This window comes from Rhinopithecus bieti, unplaced genomic scaffold (assembly GCF_001698545.2).
Source record: "Rhinopithecus bieti isolate Rb0 unplaced genomic scaffold, ASM169854v2 scaffold_10088, whole genome shotgun sequence".
NCBI classification, from domain to species: domain Eukaryota; kingdom Metazoa; phylum Chordata; class Mammalia; order Primates; family Cercopithecidae; genus Rhinopithecus; species Rhinopithecus bieti.
The window spans coordinates 450,104-467,258 of NW_016806409.1; the positions used below are offsets into that span (position 1 = coordinate 450,104).

A 17,155-nucleotide genomic window follows, 5' to 3' on the forward strand; every position below is an offset into this window, starting at 1 on the left:
CTAAAATATACAAAAAATTAGCCGGGCGAGGTGGCGGGCGCCTGTAGTCCCAGCTACTCGGGAGGCTGAGGCAGGAGAATGGCGTGAACCCGGGAGGCGGAGCTTGCAGTGAGCTGAGATCCGGCCACTGCACTCCAGCCTGGGCGACAGAGCGAGACTCCGTCTCAAAAAAAAATAAAAATAAAAATAAAAGTAAAGGTGGCTGGGCGCGGTGGCTCATGCCTGTAATCCCAGCACTTTGGGAGGCCGAGGCGGGTGGATCACGAGGTCAGGAGATCGAGACCATCCTGGCTAACACAGTGAAACCCCGTCTCTACTAAAATACAAAAAATTAGCCGGGCGTGCTGGCAGGCGCCTGTAGTCCCAGCTACTCAGGAGGCTGAGGCAGGAGAATGGCGTGAACCCAGGAGGTGGAGCTTGCAGTGAGCTGAGATAGCGCCACTGCACTCCAGCCTGGGAGACAGCGAGAGTCCGTCTCAAAAACAAAAAACAAAAAACAAATAAAAAAGTAAAGGTGAGGCCAGGTGTGCTGACTCAAGCCTGTAATCCCAGCACTTAGGGAGGCTGAGGCGGGTGGATCACCTGAGGTCAGGAGTTCAAGACAGCCTGACCAATATGGTGAAACCCCCTCTCTACTAAAAATACAAAAATTAGCCGAGCATGGTGGCGGGTGCCTGTAGTCCCAGCTACTCAGGAGGCTGAGACAGGAGAATCGCTTGAACCTGGGAGGTGGAGGTTGCAGTAAGCCGAGATCATGCCACTGAACTCTAGCATGGGCAACAGAGCAAAACTCCATCTCAAAAAAAAAAAAAAAAAAAGTGAGCAGGCTTGGTGCCACACTCCCAGAGTCCCAGCTAATTGGGAGGCCAAGGTTGGAGGATTGCTTGATCCCAGGAGTTTGAGTCCAGCCTGGGCAACAGAGCAATATCTCATCTCTAAAAATAAAAGTAAAGGTATTAATTGCTACTTTGGATGGTTGTTGCAAAGAAAATAATGGAGAGTCTTGTAACTGGCTCCCAAGAGGCTCAACAGACATTACTGTTTTCGCTTCTTCAGGACGAGTTACCTCTCTGGCCACCCCACTGAGCTAGCTGGGCTAGATGAGCCTGGGAGAAGAGTTGTTTAGGAAGTGAGAGGCTGCTCTCCGCAGAAACTCAAGGCTCAGTTCCTCCTGGTGACTCAGATGGGCAGCCCAGTGGGCACACGTGGTCTCTCCCCACATGTGGCTGGGTTTTACTTCCAGAATAGATGGAGAGGCAGAGGTAGGGGTTAGCATGCTTGGGGAATCTCAGAGAGCCCTGGTGGTGTGGGGTACCCTCAGAACACAGGTATCTCAAAGGCTGACCCAGCTTCTGTGTCCCCTTCCCTGGGTGAGGAGGGGACATTCATGGGCAGGTGGTGACTGGCCTCTGGGGAAGGCAGCCCAGATTCCACTGGCCACCATACTTCCTTTTTCACAACTTTCTCACCCCTGTGGTTTCCCATGTCATCATGTGGCTGCTTCCTGCAAGTCCTTAGGGGGTGCAGGTATGAACACAGTGTCAGGCAAGGAGGCATCTGGAGGGGAACCCTGGCTTTTCCTGGGGGGCCTCCCTCCCTGCACCCCAGCCCTGTCCTCTCCCATGGCTACTAATGCCTTCCCCCACCTACCCCAGAGGTGGCCCACATCTGCACAGATCAGACCGAAAAAAATCACGTCTTCCTGACTCTCATAAGCCTGCCCAGTGAGGCCCAGGCATTAGACCATGTGCTGGGGACTCAGGCCCACACATATACGCATGTCAGCATTCATGCTCACAGGTCTGCACGTGCTGGGGCATGTGTCACACACAGGGCTCTGTAGGAAGCTGACTCTCAGCCCCTGCAGCTTTCTGCCTGCCTGGGCAGGGAGGCGTTGAGAAGGCTCAGGGAGTCCTGGGCCAGGACCTTGGCCTGGGGCTGGGGGACTGAGTGGCCCTAGAATCAAGGGTGGCGCGGGCTTAAGCAGTTGCCAGATGTTCCTTGGTACTTTGCAGGCAGACCATGTGGACTCTGGTGAGCTGGGTGGCCTTAACAGTAGGGCTGGTGGCTGGAACGTGGTGCCCAGATGGTCAGTTCTGCCCTGTGGCCTGCTGCCTGGACCCTGGGGGAGCCAGCTACAGCTGCTGCAGTCCCCTTCTGGTGAGTGCCCCTCAGCCTAGGCAAAAGCTGGCAGCCTGGGTTTTCCCAAAGGGTCATCTTGGATTGGCCAGAGGAGGATGCCAGGCACAAGTCTGTGGTTTATCATTTCCCCTGTCTTTCCAGGACAAATGGCCCACAACACTGAGCAGGCATCTGGGCGGCCCCTGCCAGGCTGGTGCCCACTGCTCTGCCGGCCACTCCTGCATCCTCACCGTCTCAGGGACTTCCCATTGCTGCCCCTTCCCAGAGGTGAGCGTGCCATCAGCCCGATGGAGGGGCTTAGGTCTGCATTGATGCTTTTCCTGCAGTCTCCCACTTACAGATAAAAGGGCCTTGCCAATGCCGGTTTCTCTGTGTCCCACAGGCCGTGGCATGCGGGGATGGCCATCACTGCTGCCCACGGGGCTTCCACTGCAGTGCAGATGGGCAATTCTGCTTCCAAAGATCAGGTGCAGCCGGGATGTGGGTGCAGGGCAGACAGACGGGCAGCATGTAGAGCCTGGAACCCAGGAGCCCAGCTGGCGGGGCAGCCCCCATTTCTGCCCTCGTGGCCTCATTCATGTGGCATCTATACTAAGCAACACCCCTGCTGTAGACAGGTGCAGCACTGGGGATAGGAGGGGGAGGAGAAAGTGCAAGACTCCAGGTTCAGGCATTGTGGGGGTGGGGAAAGGTCAAGCTGGGCCGATCTAATGCCAACCCATGGTCAGTGGGTGCCCCTTCCCCATGCCATCTTGCTGAGGGAGGGACTGGATTGTGAGGAGGGTGAGTTAGGCATGCCTAGGAGATCACTGAGCCCTAGTGTCACCCCCAAACCCCAGTAGCTGGGCTTGCAGGCCCTGGTGCCACCAGCTCCGTGTGTGATGGGGCAGTCATCTTCCCTGAGTGGGCTGGTAGAATCCCGGGTCATCTTTCCACAGGTAACAACTCCGTGGGTGCTGTCCAGTGCCCTGATAGTCAGTTCGAATGCCCGGACTTCTCCACGTGCTGTGTTATGGTCGATGGCTCCTGGGGGTGCTGCCCCATGCCCCAGGTATAAATCTGGGGAGACGGGTACGTGGAGGGAGGTGGGGCAGAGGGTGGGGCAAGGGGTGAAGACGGAGTCAGGACCATTTTTTCTCAGGCTTCCTGCTGTGAAGACAGGGTGCACTGCTGTCCGCATGGTGCCTTCTGCGACCTGGTTCACACCCGCTGCATCACACCCACAGGCACCCACCCCCTGGCAAAGAAGATCCCTGCCCAGAGGACTAACAGGGCAGGTGAGGAGGTGGGAGAGCATCAGGCCGGGGGCTGGGGTGGGGCATCATTGACTCTAAGTGTGGGAAAAAGTTCCCTCCACCCTGGCTGCCCCTCACACTTGCTTCTCTTCCAGTGGCTTTGTCCAGCTCAGTCATGTGTCCGGATGCACGGTCCCAGTGCCCTGATGGTTCTACCTGCTGTGAGCTGCCCAGTGGGAAGTATGGCTGCTGCCCAATGCCCAATGTGAGTGAGGGGCTGGAGCCAGCTTGGCTGCGCGCCCCCAGCCACTTGGCCCTGACATGCACCGTACAGGGGCTCTGGGGCATAGGGCTGGCTGGCTGCTTGCTGGGAGCCTGGCTGATGCAGGGTTCATGCCACCCCCTAGTGGAGGATTGGGGCAGTGCCAGCCATCAGCCTGGCTGCTCCCTGTGCTCTGCTGAGCCTGGAAGTGACAAAGACTCACACCTGTCCCCACCCAGGCCATCTGCTGCTCCGACCACCTGCACTGCTGCCCCCAAGACACTGTGTGTGACCTGATCCAGAGTAAGTGCCTCTCCAAGGAGAACGCTACCGTGGACCTCCTCACTAAGCTGCCTGCACAAACAGGTACCAGAGGCAGGGCACAGATACAGGGGTGGGGCCCTCTTTCCCTCCTTTTAGGCCTGGCCTTAGGATCACTGCAAGGTGGTGTAAGTGGTGCCCTCCATCTTCAACACCTGGTGCCAGCTGTGGAGCCGGCAAAGGGTAGATACCCCTGAGGGTCCCCAGTGCCACTTCTGACCTGTCCTCTCTACCTCCCTCACAGTGGGAGACGTGAAATGTGACATGGAGGTGAGCTGCCCGGATGGCTATACCTGCTGCCGTCTACAGTCGGGGGCCTGGGGCTGCTGCCCTTTTACCCAGGTACCCAGGGATGGTTGGTGGGTGGGTGGCCTGAGCAGTGTGGCAGCCAACTGGGCGCCAGTGCCCACTGGCCCTTCTCCATCTGCCCTAGGCTGTGTGCTGTGAGGACCATATACACTGCTGTCCCGCGGGGTTTACGTGTGACACACAGAAGGGTACCTGTGAACAGGGAACTCACCAGGTGTCCTGGATGGAGAAGGCCCCAGCTCACCTCAGCCTGCCAGACCCACAAGGCTTGAAGAGAGATGTCCCCTGTGATAATGTCACTAGCTGTCCCCCCTCCAATACCTGCTGCCAACTCATGTCTGGAGAGTGGGGCTGCTGTCCAATCCCAGAGGTACATGGGAGGGGACAGCATCTTGGCCTGGGCAGGTGGGTGGCCAAACTCCTATTGCTTTCCGCCCTCCACATGGCCAGTAGGTGACACCCAGCTCTGTCAGATTCGTTTCCAGCTGGAGGTGCTGTAAGCAGGAGAGGCGGGCTGGAGTAGGTAGGGGCTCGGCACTGCGCCCCACATAGTGGCTACCTAGGACGCCCTTTCCTGCCCACCCCCCAGGCTGTCTGCTGCTCGGACCACCAGCACTGCTGCCCCCAGGGCTACACATGTGTAGCCGAGGGGCGATGTCAGCGGGGAAGCGAGATCGTGGCTGGACTGGAGAAGATGCCTGCCCGCCAGGCTTCCTTATCCCACCCCAGAGACATGGGCTGCGACCAGCACACCAGCTGCCCGGTGGGGCAGACCTGCTGCCCGAGCCTGGGTGGGGGCTGGGCCTGCTGCCAGTTGCCCCACGTGAGTACCTCCCTGCCTGCCCCTGGATAGGGGAGCTAAGCCCGGCGAGGGGACAGGAATGTAATGCCATTCTGTGCTCCCTTCCCTGCCAGGCTGTGTGCTGCGAGGATCGCCAGCACTGCTGCCCGGCTGGCTACACCTGCAACGTGAAGGCCCGATCCTGCGAGAAGGAAGTGGTCTCTGCCCAGCCTGCCACCTTCCTGGCCCGTAGCCCTCACGTGGGTGTGAAGGACGTGGAGTGTGGGGGAGGGCACTTCTGCCATGATAACCAGACCTGCTGCCGAGACAACCGAGGGGGCTGGGCCTGCTGTCCCTACCGCCAGGTCAGTGCCATCCCCCACCCTGGGGCTGGGTATGGCCAGGGACCATGTCCCACCTCATCCAACCCTCTCACTCCCCTCTGACCACCCAGGGCGTCTGTTGTGCTGATCGGCGCCACTGCTGTCCTGCTGGCTTCCGCTGCGCAGCCAGGGGCGCCAAGTGTTTGCGCAGGGAGGCCCTGCGCTGGGACGCCCCTTTGAGGGATCCAGCCTTGAGACAGCTGCTGTGAGGGACAGTACTGAAGACTGCAGCCCTCGGTACCCCACTGGATGGGTGCCCTCTGCTCAGGCCTCCCTAGCACTTCTGCCCAACCAAATTCTCCCTGGCCCCCATTCTGAGCTCCCTATCACCATGGGAGTTGGGGCCTCAATCTAAGGCCTTCCCTGTCAGAAAGGGGTTGTGGCAAAAGCCACATTACAAGCTGCCATCCCCTCCCCATTTCTGTGGACCCTGTGGCCAGGTGCTTTTCCCTATCCACAGGGGTGTTTGTGTGTGTGCGTGTGTGAGTTCCAATAAAGTTTGTACACTTTCTTAACAGTGTCTGATTTGCCGCCCTGCCTGCCCTCCCAAGGGCCCCAGAGCAAGGGTTCATGTCCACTGCCAACACTCCCCTCCCCTACCCCACAGAAAGACACACACAGCCTTAACCTCACCAGTTTTGTATTTGCTGCTGCCCACATCGGCTGTATCACATTACCCCCTAGTCCCCAGAGCTGTCCCAGCCACCAGCCCTGTGACATCATAGCCCAGAGATGGGCTAGTCAGCAAGCAGCACCCCCTCCCCTCCCAGGGGTCCAGAGAGAACGCCCCCTCCCTTCCCAGCCCTCACACTAGCAGCTGAGGCTGGGTCACCCCTCCTGCTTTCCCACAATAGAGCTTTCTATGTACAGCCACGTCTACACAGGCACTGCTTCCCCCCAGCCCTCCTCCCCGGCACCTCCCCTTGGGGGCTGGACCCCCCCTCCTCCCCGGCTTGGAGGCAGACACAGGGTCCCTTGCAAGACACAACCCAGCACCTACCACGGAACGGCTCCAAGGCCCCTGGGCCCCTCTCCAGCCTGGGGCTGGGGGCTATGCGCGAGGGCCCCGCAGGCCCCGGGGCGCGCACCCTGGGTGCGGGCCCGCGCGGGAGGGGCGGTGCCAGGCCCGGCGCCGGCGCTACTTGACGTTGAACACCATCAGCGGCCGCTCCTCCCGCCTCTGCCACGGGCTCTTCTTGTCGCCCGCCTCGTCGCCCACCTCCGCCCCCAGCTCGTCCTCCGGGCTGGTGAGCGAGTCGCGCCGCAGCTCGCTGGCGCTGCTGCGGGAGCTGTCCCCGCGGCTGCGGCCCCGCCCCCGGGGTACCGTGGCCGCCCGGCCCTCGGGCGCCGCCACCTCGTCCAGCAGCGGCGTCAGCGAGTTGTCCTCTGGAGAGCAGAGGCCCGTGCGGCTCTCGCTGCTGCTGGGCTCCGTGTCCTCGCTGAGCGCCAGGCTGCGGGGGCGCGGGCGGCGGCGGCGGCGCGGCAGGACAAGAAGGACGCCACAAAAACCAGATACTACACAATACACAACATCCAGACAGAGCGGCGAGCGAGACCGACAGGCGCAGAACACAAATACAAAAAGAATAGAGACAACAATCAGACGCCAGGAGTCCAGAGCTGGCGTTCAGGTGCTGCAGGAGCCCGCCGCCCGCTGCAGGAGTCAAGAATAGTAAGATGATGACGTCACTTCGCGAGTTTGGAGCGCCCGGTCGAGGGACACGAACCAGGCGAACAGAACGGTCGTCGCAATAACGCCATGCCAGTAGCATATCATAAAATCATCGGAACAGAGGCCATAGCAAAAGACTTCCCACGTTGGGCATACAGCCAATAGGTGGAACTCGATTGAACAGCACAGATGGTGACACGAGCACTGACGGGCGTCCGCGCGCCGGACCCCCCACAGGCCCCTAACGACCAGCCAGCCCCGCCGCCCTCGCCCCACACACGGGCCCTGCAACTGCGGGCGCTGGGGGTCGGGCTGGGGAAAAGCGCGCGCTGGGCCGGGTGCTGTGCCCTCGGGCGGGGCCGGCTCGTCGCCCACGCCCGCGGCGCCAGCCTCGCCGCCGAGGCGCACGTAGTGCGCGGGGATCACCAGGGTGGGCATGACGTTGCGGTAGACGTTGTCCTTGAGGTGGTCGATGGAGCCGCAGAAGATGAGCTGCCCGGCCTGGCCCAGCGACGGCGGCCGCGCCAGCTGGTCCACCGACTGCGACAGCAGGAAGTCGGGGGTCTTGCTCTCGGCTGGCCCCTTGTGGCCCAGGTAGTGGTCGAAGGGCGGCGGCGGCGGCGAGGGCGGCTCGTGCAGGAAAGCCGCAGCCCCCGAGGGCCCGCGCCGGTACTCCTCTAGGCCGGGCTCCAGCCCGCCGGGGCCCTCGGCCGAACGCGCGCCCTTGAGCCCGGCGCTTTCGCCCCCGCGGGCACCCGAAGGTTCGGCGGCCGGGCGGCTGGCAGACCGCGGCTTGGTGCGGAAGAAGTCGTCCCGGGAGGAGGCCAAGTCCCGGGAGCTGGAGAAGGCCGAGTGGAGGGGGCCTGGAGGCGGAGCCTCGGGGTCCCCCGACGGGGCGGGTTCCAGGGGTCCCCCACAGATGAGGTGGAGCTGGGACATCGAGGTGGCCTGGTCTCGTTTGTTACCGTCAGAGGGCCCCGAGAGCTGCAGCTTGCGGTGCTGTTGCCTCGGCTTCAGGCAGCGCCTCCTGGAAGGGAGGGTGCAGAGGGGGCCTCTCAGGAAAGGGTGAGGGCCAGAGTTGGCCCCGAACCCCCTTAGATGCAAGACAAGAGATGAATATAGTGGAAGAGGTGAGGAGAATGCCTGGGGCGCCCAGGAGAGATGGCGGGGAGCCGTGTCCGTTTGGCGGTCCCCTCAGGGTAAACTCTGCACTCCTCTGCATGTAGGATGTGCTGCGAGAACCAGGGATGAGCATCTAAGCCGTGTAGGGGTGTGTTCGGCCTGGAGTCCTCTGGGGTAGAGAGCTGGGCTGCTAGGGGCAGTGGCAGATCTCTCTGGAGGGGCCGGGCTGCAAGTCCTGAAGCCCTGCCTCCCCTCCCACCTCCTGGCTGTCTTCAGCCACTAGCCCTAGCCCTTCAGGTCTTAGCATGTTTACAGGAAGTCTTTTCCTGTCTGCCCCTTGAGGACCAGAAGTGGATTTTATGCATCTTTGGGGCCCCAGGGCCCGGTGCAAGTGCAGGCCTCAGTCAGAGGAGAGGAGGGGAGGGAGGGGGAAGCCCGGTGCTCACCGACAGTAGTAGATGAGCAGACACAGCAGGATGAGCACCAGCAGGGCAAGGGCTGCCAGGATGGTGAGCAAGAAGATGGTGTGGTAGGTGCCGATGTCCTGGATGCCCGACGTGATGGTGACCAGCCCTGTGCCAGGCGAGGGCTTAGCGTTCAGGTGTGGACGCCCTTCCTGCCTTTCAGAAGTCTGCTCTCCCAGCTCCCCTCCTCCACGGCCCCTATGCCCACTGCCCCACTACTCTTACCAGCTGTGGGGGAGGCCATGGCGGCGACCCAGTACCCCAGCTGAGGGGAGACGAAGGTCCAGTAGAGCTGCCGGCCTTCCTTCCGGATTATACCAGTGCCATTGCGCACCCACAGCCCTGGGAGAGGCAGGGGTTTTGTCACACTTGAGTCCCTCCCACTCAAGTCCCACTTTCCTCCCTCAACTCAAGCACCTGCAACCCCCTGAGGTGCTTACCACTCTTGGGGTCGAATCTCCAGGCTGGAATGCTGGTGCCCACGGTGAGGGCACGAGTCTCGGAGGGCACGGGCAGGGACAGGTGAATGGGGCCTGAGAGTGGCACCTCTGTCCCATTACCTGTCAGCAGGTGCACGCTCACAGCAGCCAGGGGCATCAGCTCCAGCCAGGAGCCATTGCCTGAGGGAAGAGGGTACAGGGCTGAGGGCTGATCCTGAGCCTGGGGAGACCCCGTCCACACTGGGCACCCAGCCTACCTGAGCTGGAGGCCTCAGTGCCCAGGAAGGCAGGGAAAGCCCGCATTTCCTGCTGGGTGCTGGCAGGCGTGAGTGACGCCCAGAGCTGGCTGTAGGTGGAGCTGACAGGCAGGCGGGCAGCCCGGCGCTGGAACTGCACCAAGGGCTGGGAGCGGGCACCTGGAGGGAGAGAGGGGCTGCAGTGGCCTGACCATGGACAGGATCCCGAGGGACCAGAGCAGAAACCCATTATCTAAGGAAAAGGGGGACATTAGGTCAGGCCACTTCGGAAGGCCGGGGAGGGTGGTGCCTTGGGGAGAAAGCTGGGCAGTCATGGAATGTTAACCTGGAAGGGACATGGACTTGAAATCTCTGTGTGAGCCTCAGGAATGTACTTGCTTTCTTAGAAGTTTCCTTATAGAACCTATAAAATATTGCGATCCAGATCCTCAAACAGTATTGTCTACTAAGTGGCAGGCACCACGTTAGACACTGGGGGCTCAAAGATGAATGTCTGCTGTGATGGGAATGTTTTCTAGCTGTGCTGCCCATTATGGTACCCACTGGATACACGTGGCTGTTAAGCATTTGAAATGTGGCTAGTGTGACTGAGGAACTGGATTTTTAATTTTTAAAAATGTAATGAATTTTTTCTAGGCGGGTGCAGTGGCTCATGCCTGTAATCCCAGCACTTTGGGAGGCCAAGGCGGGTGGATCCCCTGAGGTTGGGAGTCAGAGACCAGGCTGACCAACATGGAGAAACCCCAATTCTACTAAAAATACAAAATCAGCCGGGCGTGGTGGCACATGCCTGTAATCCCAGCTGCTTGTGAGGCTGAGGCATGAGAATCGCTTGAACCTGGGAGGTGGAGGTTGTGGTGAGCTGAGATTGTGCCGTTGCACTCCAGCCTGGGCAACAAAAGCGAAATTCTGTCTCACAAAAAAAAAAAAAAAAAAAAAAAAAAAGCCGGACGTGGTGGCTACGCCTCCTAAAATACCAGCCAGCTTTGGGAGGTCCGAGGGCAGGTGGATCAGCGAGGTCAGAGAGTTCCAACGAACCAGCCCTGGCCAAAGATGGTGAAACCCCCGTGTCTACTAAAACTGCAAAAATTCACCGCAGGTGTGGTGGCAGGCCCACCTATAATCCCAGCTAGCTCGGGAGGCTGAAGGGCCCAGGAAGAATCACTTGAACCCGGGCCCGGCAGAGGTTGGGCAGTGGCTGAGATGCATGCCATTGTACGGCCCCGCCCGGCGCCCCGCGCCGCCGTCCAGCCTGGGCAACAGAGTGAGAATCCACTCTCTGGATGGATTAATTTTAAAAAATTAATTTAAAAAAATTTTTTTTAATTTTTGAGACTGTCGCCCAGGCTGGAGTGCAGTGGCTCAATCTCGGCTCACTGCAAGCTCCACCTCCCAGGTTCACGCCATTCTCCTGCCTCAGCCTCCCGAGTAGCTGGGACTACAGGCGCCCACCACCATGCCTGGCTATTTTTTTTGTGTGTGTGCATTTTTAGTTGAGATGGGGTTTCACTGTGTTAGCCAGGATGGTCTCGATCTCCTGACCTCGTGATCCACCCGTCTTGACCTCCCAAAGTGCTGGGATTACAGGCATGAGCCACCACGACCAGCCAAATTAATTAATTTTTAATTTAATTTACTTCAATTTAATATGTAGCTAGTGGCTACTGCATCAGTTTAGGTCGTGTGTGTGTGTGTGTGTGTGTGTGTGTGTGTGTGTGTTGGGGTGGAGGGGACAGACATATAAACAATTCCAATACAGTATGGTCACAGCTAACATTTATTAAGCTTTAAGCTATGCTGCGCACTGTTCTAAGCAGATTACCTGTATTAACCCCTGCAATTAGGAAAATAGCCCTTTAGCTAGTTGTCTTTATTATCAACCTCATTTTAGAGGTGCAAAAATGGAGGCAGGCAGGGGTTCAGTAACTTGCCCGAGGTCACAATCCTCAAGCCTGGATAGAAGCCCGGACCACTGGGCTCCAGGCCCATCCTCTCCCATTCCATTCCTCCTGCACCTTGCTATCCAAATAGAGGGACGCAGGGGACTAGGGGAGCTGGTCTCACTCAGCTCAGGGGAGGCCCTACGGAGTCTTGCAGGATGTGGAAGACTCAGCCAGGAAAGAAAGAGGGAAAGGACATCCAGGAGGCCTGGCATGAGAAAGGCCCAGAGGTGTGGGGCAGCGGGCGGCCCGGGCTCTGGAAGGCGCTGTCAGCTCTGAGATGGCACCTGGGCTTGGTACTGAAAGCAGTAGGTGCCATGCAGGGGCTTCAAGCTAGGGGGCTACAAAGGGTCCACTGGCATTTTAGAAACCTGCAGGGGCACTTAGAAGCCTCTGGTTTGGGATCAAAGTGATGAAGGTGAGCAAACGAGCAGATTGGTGAGGCTGGGTGAAGTGGCTCACGCCTGTAATCCCCGCACTTTGAGAGGCTGAGGCGGGTGGATCACCTGAGGTCAGGAGTTCGAGACCAGCCTGGCCAACATGGCAAAACTGTCTCTACTGAAAATACAAAAATTAGTCTGGCATGGTGATGGGTGCCTGTAATCCCAGCTACTCAGGAGACTAAGGCAGAAGAATCCTGAGGTTATGCCACTTCAGTCTGGGCAACAGAGCAACACTGTGTCTCACAAAAAAAAAAAAAAGAAAAAAGAAAAATCTAGCTCCGTGACAAGGGCTCAGGCTGAGACTACAAACCGGGAAGGGGCTCCTCCAACTCTGAAACCCACCATGGCCCTCTAAGCGGAATGAAGCCCCCAAACCCTCACTGTCCTCTACTACCCTCCACCTGATATCTCCCCCGGCCTTCCTCTCCAGTGGAGGTGCCTCTGCTTCCCCTTAACTCCTGAGTCGAGGGCTGACCGCTCCGTTCGACAAGCTCTCACCCAGCCGGGTCCCCTCGCAGGTTAGGGCCGTCTCAGCACTGAAAGCAGCTGCCCTCCACTCCACTGCCCTGCCTGCTCTGGAACTATTTCAGGGCTTGCAATGATCTGTCTTCCTACTTGTCTGTGAACGTCCAAAGGCAAGGAGCGGGTCTTCTTCCTCACCGTGGTTCCCAGCACCAGCCACAATGCCTGGCACGGCCTAGGAGTTGAAGTAAGTACTAGCTGAGCGAGACCAAAAGCCGGGAGTAGATCAGGACAGCTGCAGGCTTTCTCTGGGCCTTGCACTTCCTGTGCACCTGTGCATCCAGCAGGTGCACAACAAATCCGTGTAGGCCCATTGAAGATAAAGGTGGCAGGGAAGGTAGGAATAGATGGAGAATAGAAACCACGAGAATCCCCGATAACTATAAACATTTATTGAACACCTTCTGTACTGTGTTTTTTCACTTTTTATGGGATTTAATTCTTACTCCAATTTGATGATGTAGGCACTAACCTTCCACATCTTACAAATGAGCAAATTATGGCTCAGAGAGGTGAAGTGACTTGCCCAAGGACACCCAGCCAATATAGGACAGTGGAGGTCTCTACGCCCAAGTTAGGGGAAGGAAAAAGAGTTGGCCTGGGTGAGGGGGAGCCTTACCGGGAGAGCCTAGGAGAATGTGCACCAGGTCCTCATAGAGGATGAGCGTGGCCGGCCGCTCAGGGAGCAGGTAGAGACTGACAGATGCATACACTGTGGGAGGGATGGCCAGTCAGCTCCAGGAAAGCCTGCCCCCCACCCCCCAGCCAGGCATCCCCTCCATCTGAGTCCCAGAGGCTTCACCCTCCCTCAGCCCCCTCTGTGTACCCCAGCCCAGGCAGCAGCTGCTGGAAAGCCTCCCCCTCCACCCCCAAGGAGCCTATTTTGGGAAGGGGCCGATGGAGGGTCAGCTGCTGTCCCCCCCCTCCACCTGCCCCTGCACTCACAGGGCAGCTTGTCAACACGCCAGGGCACAGAGTTGGTGAGGAAGCCAGGGCGGGCAGCAGTGACCAGCACCCAGGTGCCCAAGCGATAACTGAGGGGCAGGGTGGCCACACCCTCTGAGTCTGTGGTACCAGCTGCCAGCAAAGTCCGGTTCCCAAACACATCCACTGAGGCCCGGGCCAGGGGCACCAGCTCTCCGCTCACATACACCTGCACCTTGATCAGGATCTCTGTGGGCAAGATGGGGTGAAGGGAGTGAGGACGAGGGAGGGGGAAAGAGAACTGGGGGGAGCCCCAAGATCAGCGGAAGGAGCTGTGTTTCGGAGAGTCTTTGGGGCTGAGGCTAGAGAAGGCATGATTTAAGACCCGGCATTCAGTGAGAAACTCCTATCAGCCCATGAAGGAGGTGGGACTATTCCCGTATTTCATCGTCTGACATATGCGCTGTGTCACATGTTCACAATTCTAAACTCAGGCTATGTCTTTGATTGATGATGCCATCGTTATAACTGGCAGCATTTCTTCCTTTCTTACTGGTACCTGAAATCCTGGTGCATCTTACAGTCAGTGGTGTATTGGATTTGATAATATATGCTCTTAGTCCATTTTACAGATAAGGAAACTGAGGCTGAGAGAGTTTAGATACTTGGACTACAGCTAAGTGGAGATCTGGGATCCAGACCTAGCAGTCTGCCTCTAGAAGCAACATTCTTAACCCCAGGCCTGGGGAGAGGAGAAGGATAGGAGGGCTGAGAAAGGCTAAGTAAAGCTGGGTATGCAGGTGGAGAGAAGGGTCAAGATTCAGCAGTTTGAAAGGGAGAATGGAGGCTAGGGCAGAGTTCGGGGTCTTGGGAAAAAATTGACAGGGGACACTAGGAAACTGGTCATTCCCGTCATTCATCCTTTTCCCAGAATCCTTTGCACAAGCCTGTTTCCCTTCAGATTTAGGGACTCACCCCAACCCTATGCCCAAACAAATTACTTCTGCCCCCTCCCCCTCACATGAACCGCCTGCCCCCTCCCAGCTGGTCAGCTACAGTCAGTCACCATGGCAACGCCCTCATTCCTCCCAGGAGATCAGGCAGGGAGCTGGGGCCCTGGCAAGGGGAAGGAGATCTGGGGGGGTGCAACCCAGGCCCAAGAGAACTATTGTGGAGGGGGCTGGGGAGGGAAGCCCAAGTGTTTTGCTTTCCAGGGATGCCTCTGCCCCCAGTCTGAGGAGAGTCTGGCCAGGCCATCAGGCAGGTGTCCTGCCCTCAGATGGCGTGATGGGGAGGAACCAAGCCTTGAGTTGTTCCCATGGATTCTCCAGGCAGTCTCTCCGATCCAGGGCACCCCTTCCCATCAGCACAGCCCCTCCCTCAAGAACACACCTCACCCCTACCTTCCTGCTAACAAGGTGTGTCATGCATGTATGGACACCTCAGTGGGGGGCCCAGGAGGCAGGTGGGGAGTGGGCTGAGTGCTGGATGCAAATCTAGTGGGGGTTGGGTGCGGAAGGAAGAGTCTGGAGCTGAGAGCAGCAGGGCCTGGGGAGGTCAGGGTGCTGCGGAGACTTCGAGGAGAGGGAAGGCCTTAGAGTGGAGCCTGACACTCAGCAGTGACAGGTGTCTTAGCTCAGGCTCCCAAGCCGGAGCCAGTGCCACGCCTGCCCTAGGCATCCCATCCAGCTGTTCCCCTGAGCCCACTTCCCCTCCCAGACCAGAGCCCAACCCTGCAGGGTGGGTGCACACTCTACCCACTCTCGCTCTCTGCTGCTACAGGAAGCTGGCACCCCTGTACTGTTTTTTTGCACATTTGATGAGATTTCTTACTTCAATTTGATGATGTAGGCACTATCCTTCCATGTCTTACAAATGAACAAATTATGGCTCAGAGAGGTTAAGTGACATACCCAAGGGCACCCAGCTAATACGGGAGAGTGGAGGCCTGTACACCCAGGTTGGGAGAAAGAAGAATTGGCTTGGGGTGGGGGGAGGGGAGAGCCTAGGAGGATGTGCACAAGGTCCTCACCATCCCCCCACCAACACCCATTAGGAATTCTGAGAAGCCAGAAGGGCCTGGCTACTCCCACCCCCATCCTGGGCTTAGGAACAGCTGGATAGAGCAGCTGGGGAGAGGGACCCCGAGTCTGAGATACTTGGGGTCATTTGAGGGAATAGCTTGGGTTCAAGAGTCAGAGCTTCAGAAGAGGGAGGGAGCTGGGGAAACAAAACTGGGGTGGGCTGGTAAGGCTCTGTGCCAACCTTGGGGTGGGGAGAAGGGGCAGGTGCCTAGCAGATTCCCTTCCCCCTTCCCCTCAACCTGGGCTCCCTGCCAGCTGCCCCAGAGAACCCCCCTGTCCTGGCTCTATTCCAGCCAATTCCCTGGGCCCCTTCCCCTGAGGTGCAGGGACTTGAGGGGAGGGACGTCCTAAGAAACTAGGGCTTCTTCCTACTAAGCAAAGCCTCATCTCCTCCCCCAGAGAGCTGGGGAGACTGAGGCAGAGGGCGAACCCTCCCCAATCCTCAAAGCCTGACATACCATATAGTATCCACCTGTCCCGGCTCCAGGACTGCCTCAATCCAGGAGGAAATCCGACCCTCTCCCTTCATCCGGACCCCACTTCCCTCATCCAGATCCCCCACCCTGCTTTTCCTGCCAGCTCCTTAGTGTGGGGAGTGAGGAGTGAACACTGCTTCAGGCAGGGATGGGGCCCACAGGCCGGGGGGAGAGAGCAGGAACACGGGAGGTGGGCTCAGGGCTGGAGTGGGGGGAGGCCCCTAAGCATCCAGGCCTGCCTGTGGAGTGTGGAGTCAGGGTCTTGCTCCCCCACCCTTTTCTGCTGCAGAAGCCGGCCCCACCCCCACCTCACACACCCACCTGCGCCCGGTGAGTCGCTGGGGAGGGTCTCCTCCACTGCGAAGGAGATGTGAGGTGAGGAGGGGGTGATCTGGGGGCGGGCAGGGGACAGGAGTGCCATGAGGCCTGCTGAACGGGGACCCAGGCACCTGCCCTCCCAGCCGGCACTGCCCACAGCCAGCCAGCTCAGCATGGCTCCGCGACCGCAAGCCTGCCATGCGCCTTCAGTTGGAATCACAATGTACCCTCTTTTCTCAGAGCCCCACAACTGCCGCTCGTCCTCCGTCATAGGCTCACAAGCATTTATTTGGTGCACCCCAAATTCTAAACCAGGGGAGCTGGCTGGGAGCTGTCAGGCTCCAGGGCGAAGAACCCCATTAGAGCAGTCAATCCCGCCCACAGCCTCACCCACTCCCCCTTCTCCCCTCCCCCCTTCAAACCCAGCTCCAGGCGCCCAGCCTCCTGTCCGGGCCTAGGGTGGCAGCCGATGCCGGCGCCCCCACCCAGCCGGGGTCGGGAGCGAGGAACCCGCAGGGGGCTGCGGAGCGGGCGCCCGCCCCAGCCCGCCCCTGGGCGGGTGTCTTCGGTAGACAATGGCTGAGGCAGCAGCGCCTCGCGGACCAGGAGGGAGAAAAACAAATAGGGAGGGGGCGGCGGCGCCGAGCCTGGGGACCCTCGCCCTACCCATTGTGTCTCCCCAAGACCCCCGCCCCGGACGGCCTCCCTCTCCCCGCCTCCGCTTTCCCCAAGAAGCGCCGACCCCAGATCGCTTAGCTCCCCCCACCCGAATCCAGGGAACAGAATATCCCTCAATTCACGAACGCCGCGAAGAGGGGCTGACGGGCGGGAGCCTGATCAGGGGCGCAGGCCCGCGATCGCGGCCCCTCCCGGCGAAGACTCACCCTGCGGGCTGGGGGGCTCCGGCGGCGACTTGCCGGGAGCCCGGGAGGCGCTGCCGAGCAGCAGCCCCAGCAGCGGCAACAGCCGCGCGAGGACGCTGGGGCCACTCGCCGGCGGCATCGCGGGGCTAGGCCGGGCCCTAGCGGTCCATGGCTCCCGCCTGGTCCCGCTCGCCCGG

General features: G+C 59.3%; 2 protein-coding genes across 4 annotated transcripts in view; one reads left to right on the forward strand and one right to left on the reverse strand.

Moving 5' to 3' along the window:
• Positions 1 to 5,948, forward strand: part of GRN (granulin precursor) — a 9,285-nt gene extending 3,337 nt beyond the window's left edge. For all 3 annotated transcript variants that reach the window (XM_017876064.1, XM_017876065.1, XM_017876066.1), the window contains 12 exons: positions 2,016 to 2,160; positions 2,284 to 2,409; positions 2,525 to 2,609; positions 3,081 to 3,193; positions 3,284 to 3,419; positions 3,533 to 3,642; positions 3,879 to 4,005; positions 4,205 to 4,302; positions 4,394 to 4,639; positions 4,859 to 5,092; positions 5,185 to 5,415; positions 5,505 to 5,948. In XM_017876064.1, the coding sequence (XP_017731553.1) occupies positions 2,023 to 2,160; positions 2,284 to 2,409; positions 2,525 to 2,609; positions 3,081 to 3,193; positions 3,284 to 3,419; positions 3,533 to 3,642; positions 3,879 to 4,005; positions 4,205 to 4,302; positions 4,394 to 4,639; positions 4,859 to 5,092; positions 5,185 to 5,415; positions 5,505 to 5,642 (1,782 nt within the window). In that variant the 5' untranslated portion in view covers positions 2,016 to 2,022 and the 3' untranslated portion in view covers positions 5,643 to 5,948. The remainder of the gene's footprint in view (positions 1 to 2,015; positions 2,161 to 2,283; positions 2,410 to 2,524; positions 2,610 to 3,080; positions 3,194 to 3,283; positions 3,420 to 3,532; positions 3,643 to 3,878; positions 4,006 to 4,204; positions 4,303 to 4,393; positions 4,640 to 4,858; positions 5,093 to 5,184; positions 5,416 to 5,504) is intronic.
• A 114-nt stretch (positions 5,949 to 6,062) lies between these two features.
• On the reverse strand, positions 6,063 to 17,149 carry FAM171A2 (family with sequence similarity 171 member A2). Its single transcript, XM_017876067.1, is given in 11 exon segments — positions 6,063 to 6,948; positions 7,039 to 7,168; positions 7,171 to 7,381; positions 7,383 to 8,132; positions 8,674 to 8,800; positions 8,917 to 9,033; positions 9,132 to 9,311; positions 9,389 to 9,547; positions 12,913 to 13,005; positions 13,239 to 13,466; positions 16,980 to 17,149. Coding segments are annotated over 11 exon segments (2,490 nt in total). The 5' UTR covers positions 17,098 to 17,149; the 3' UTR covers positions 6,063 to 6,571.
• Between the last annotated feature and the right edge of the window lie 6 nt (positions 17,150 to 17,155).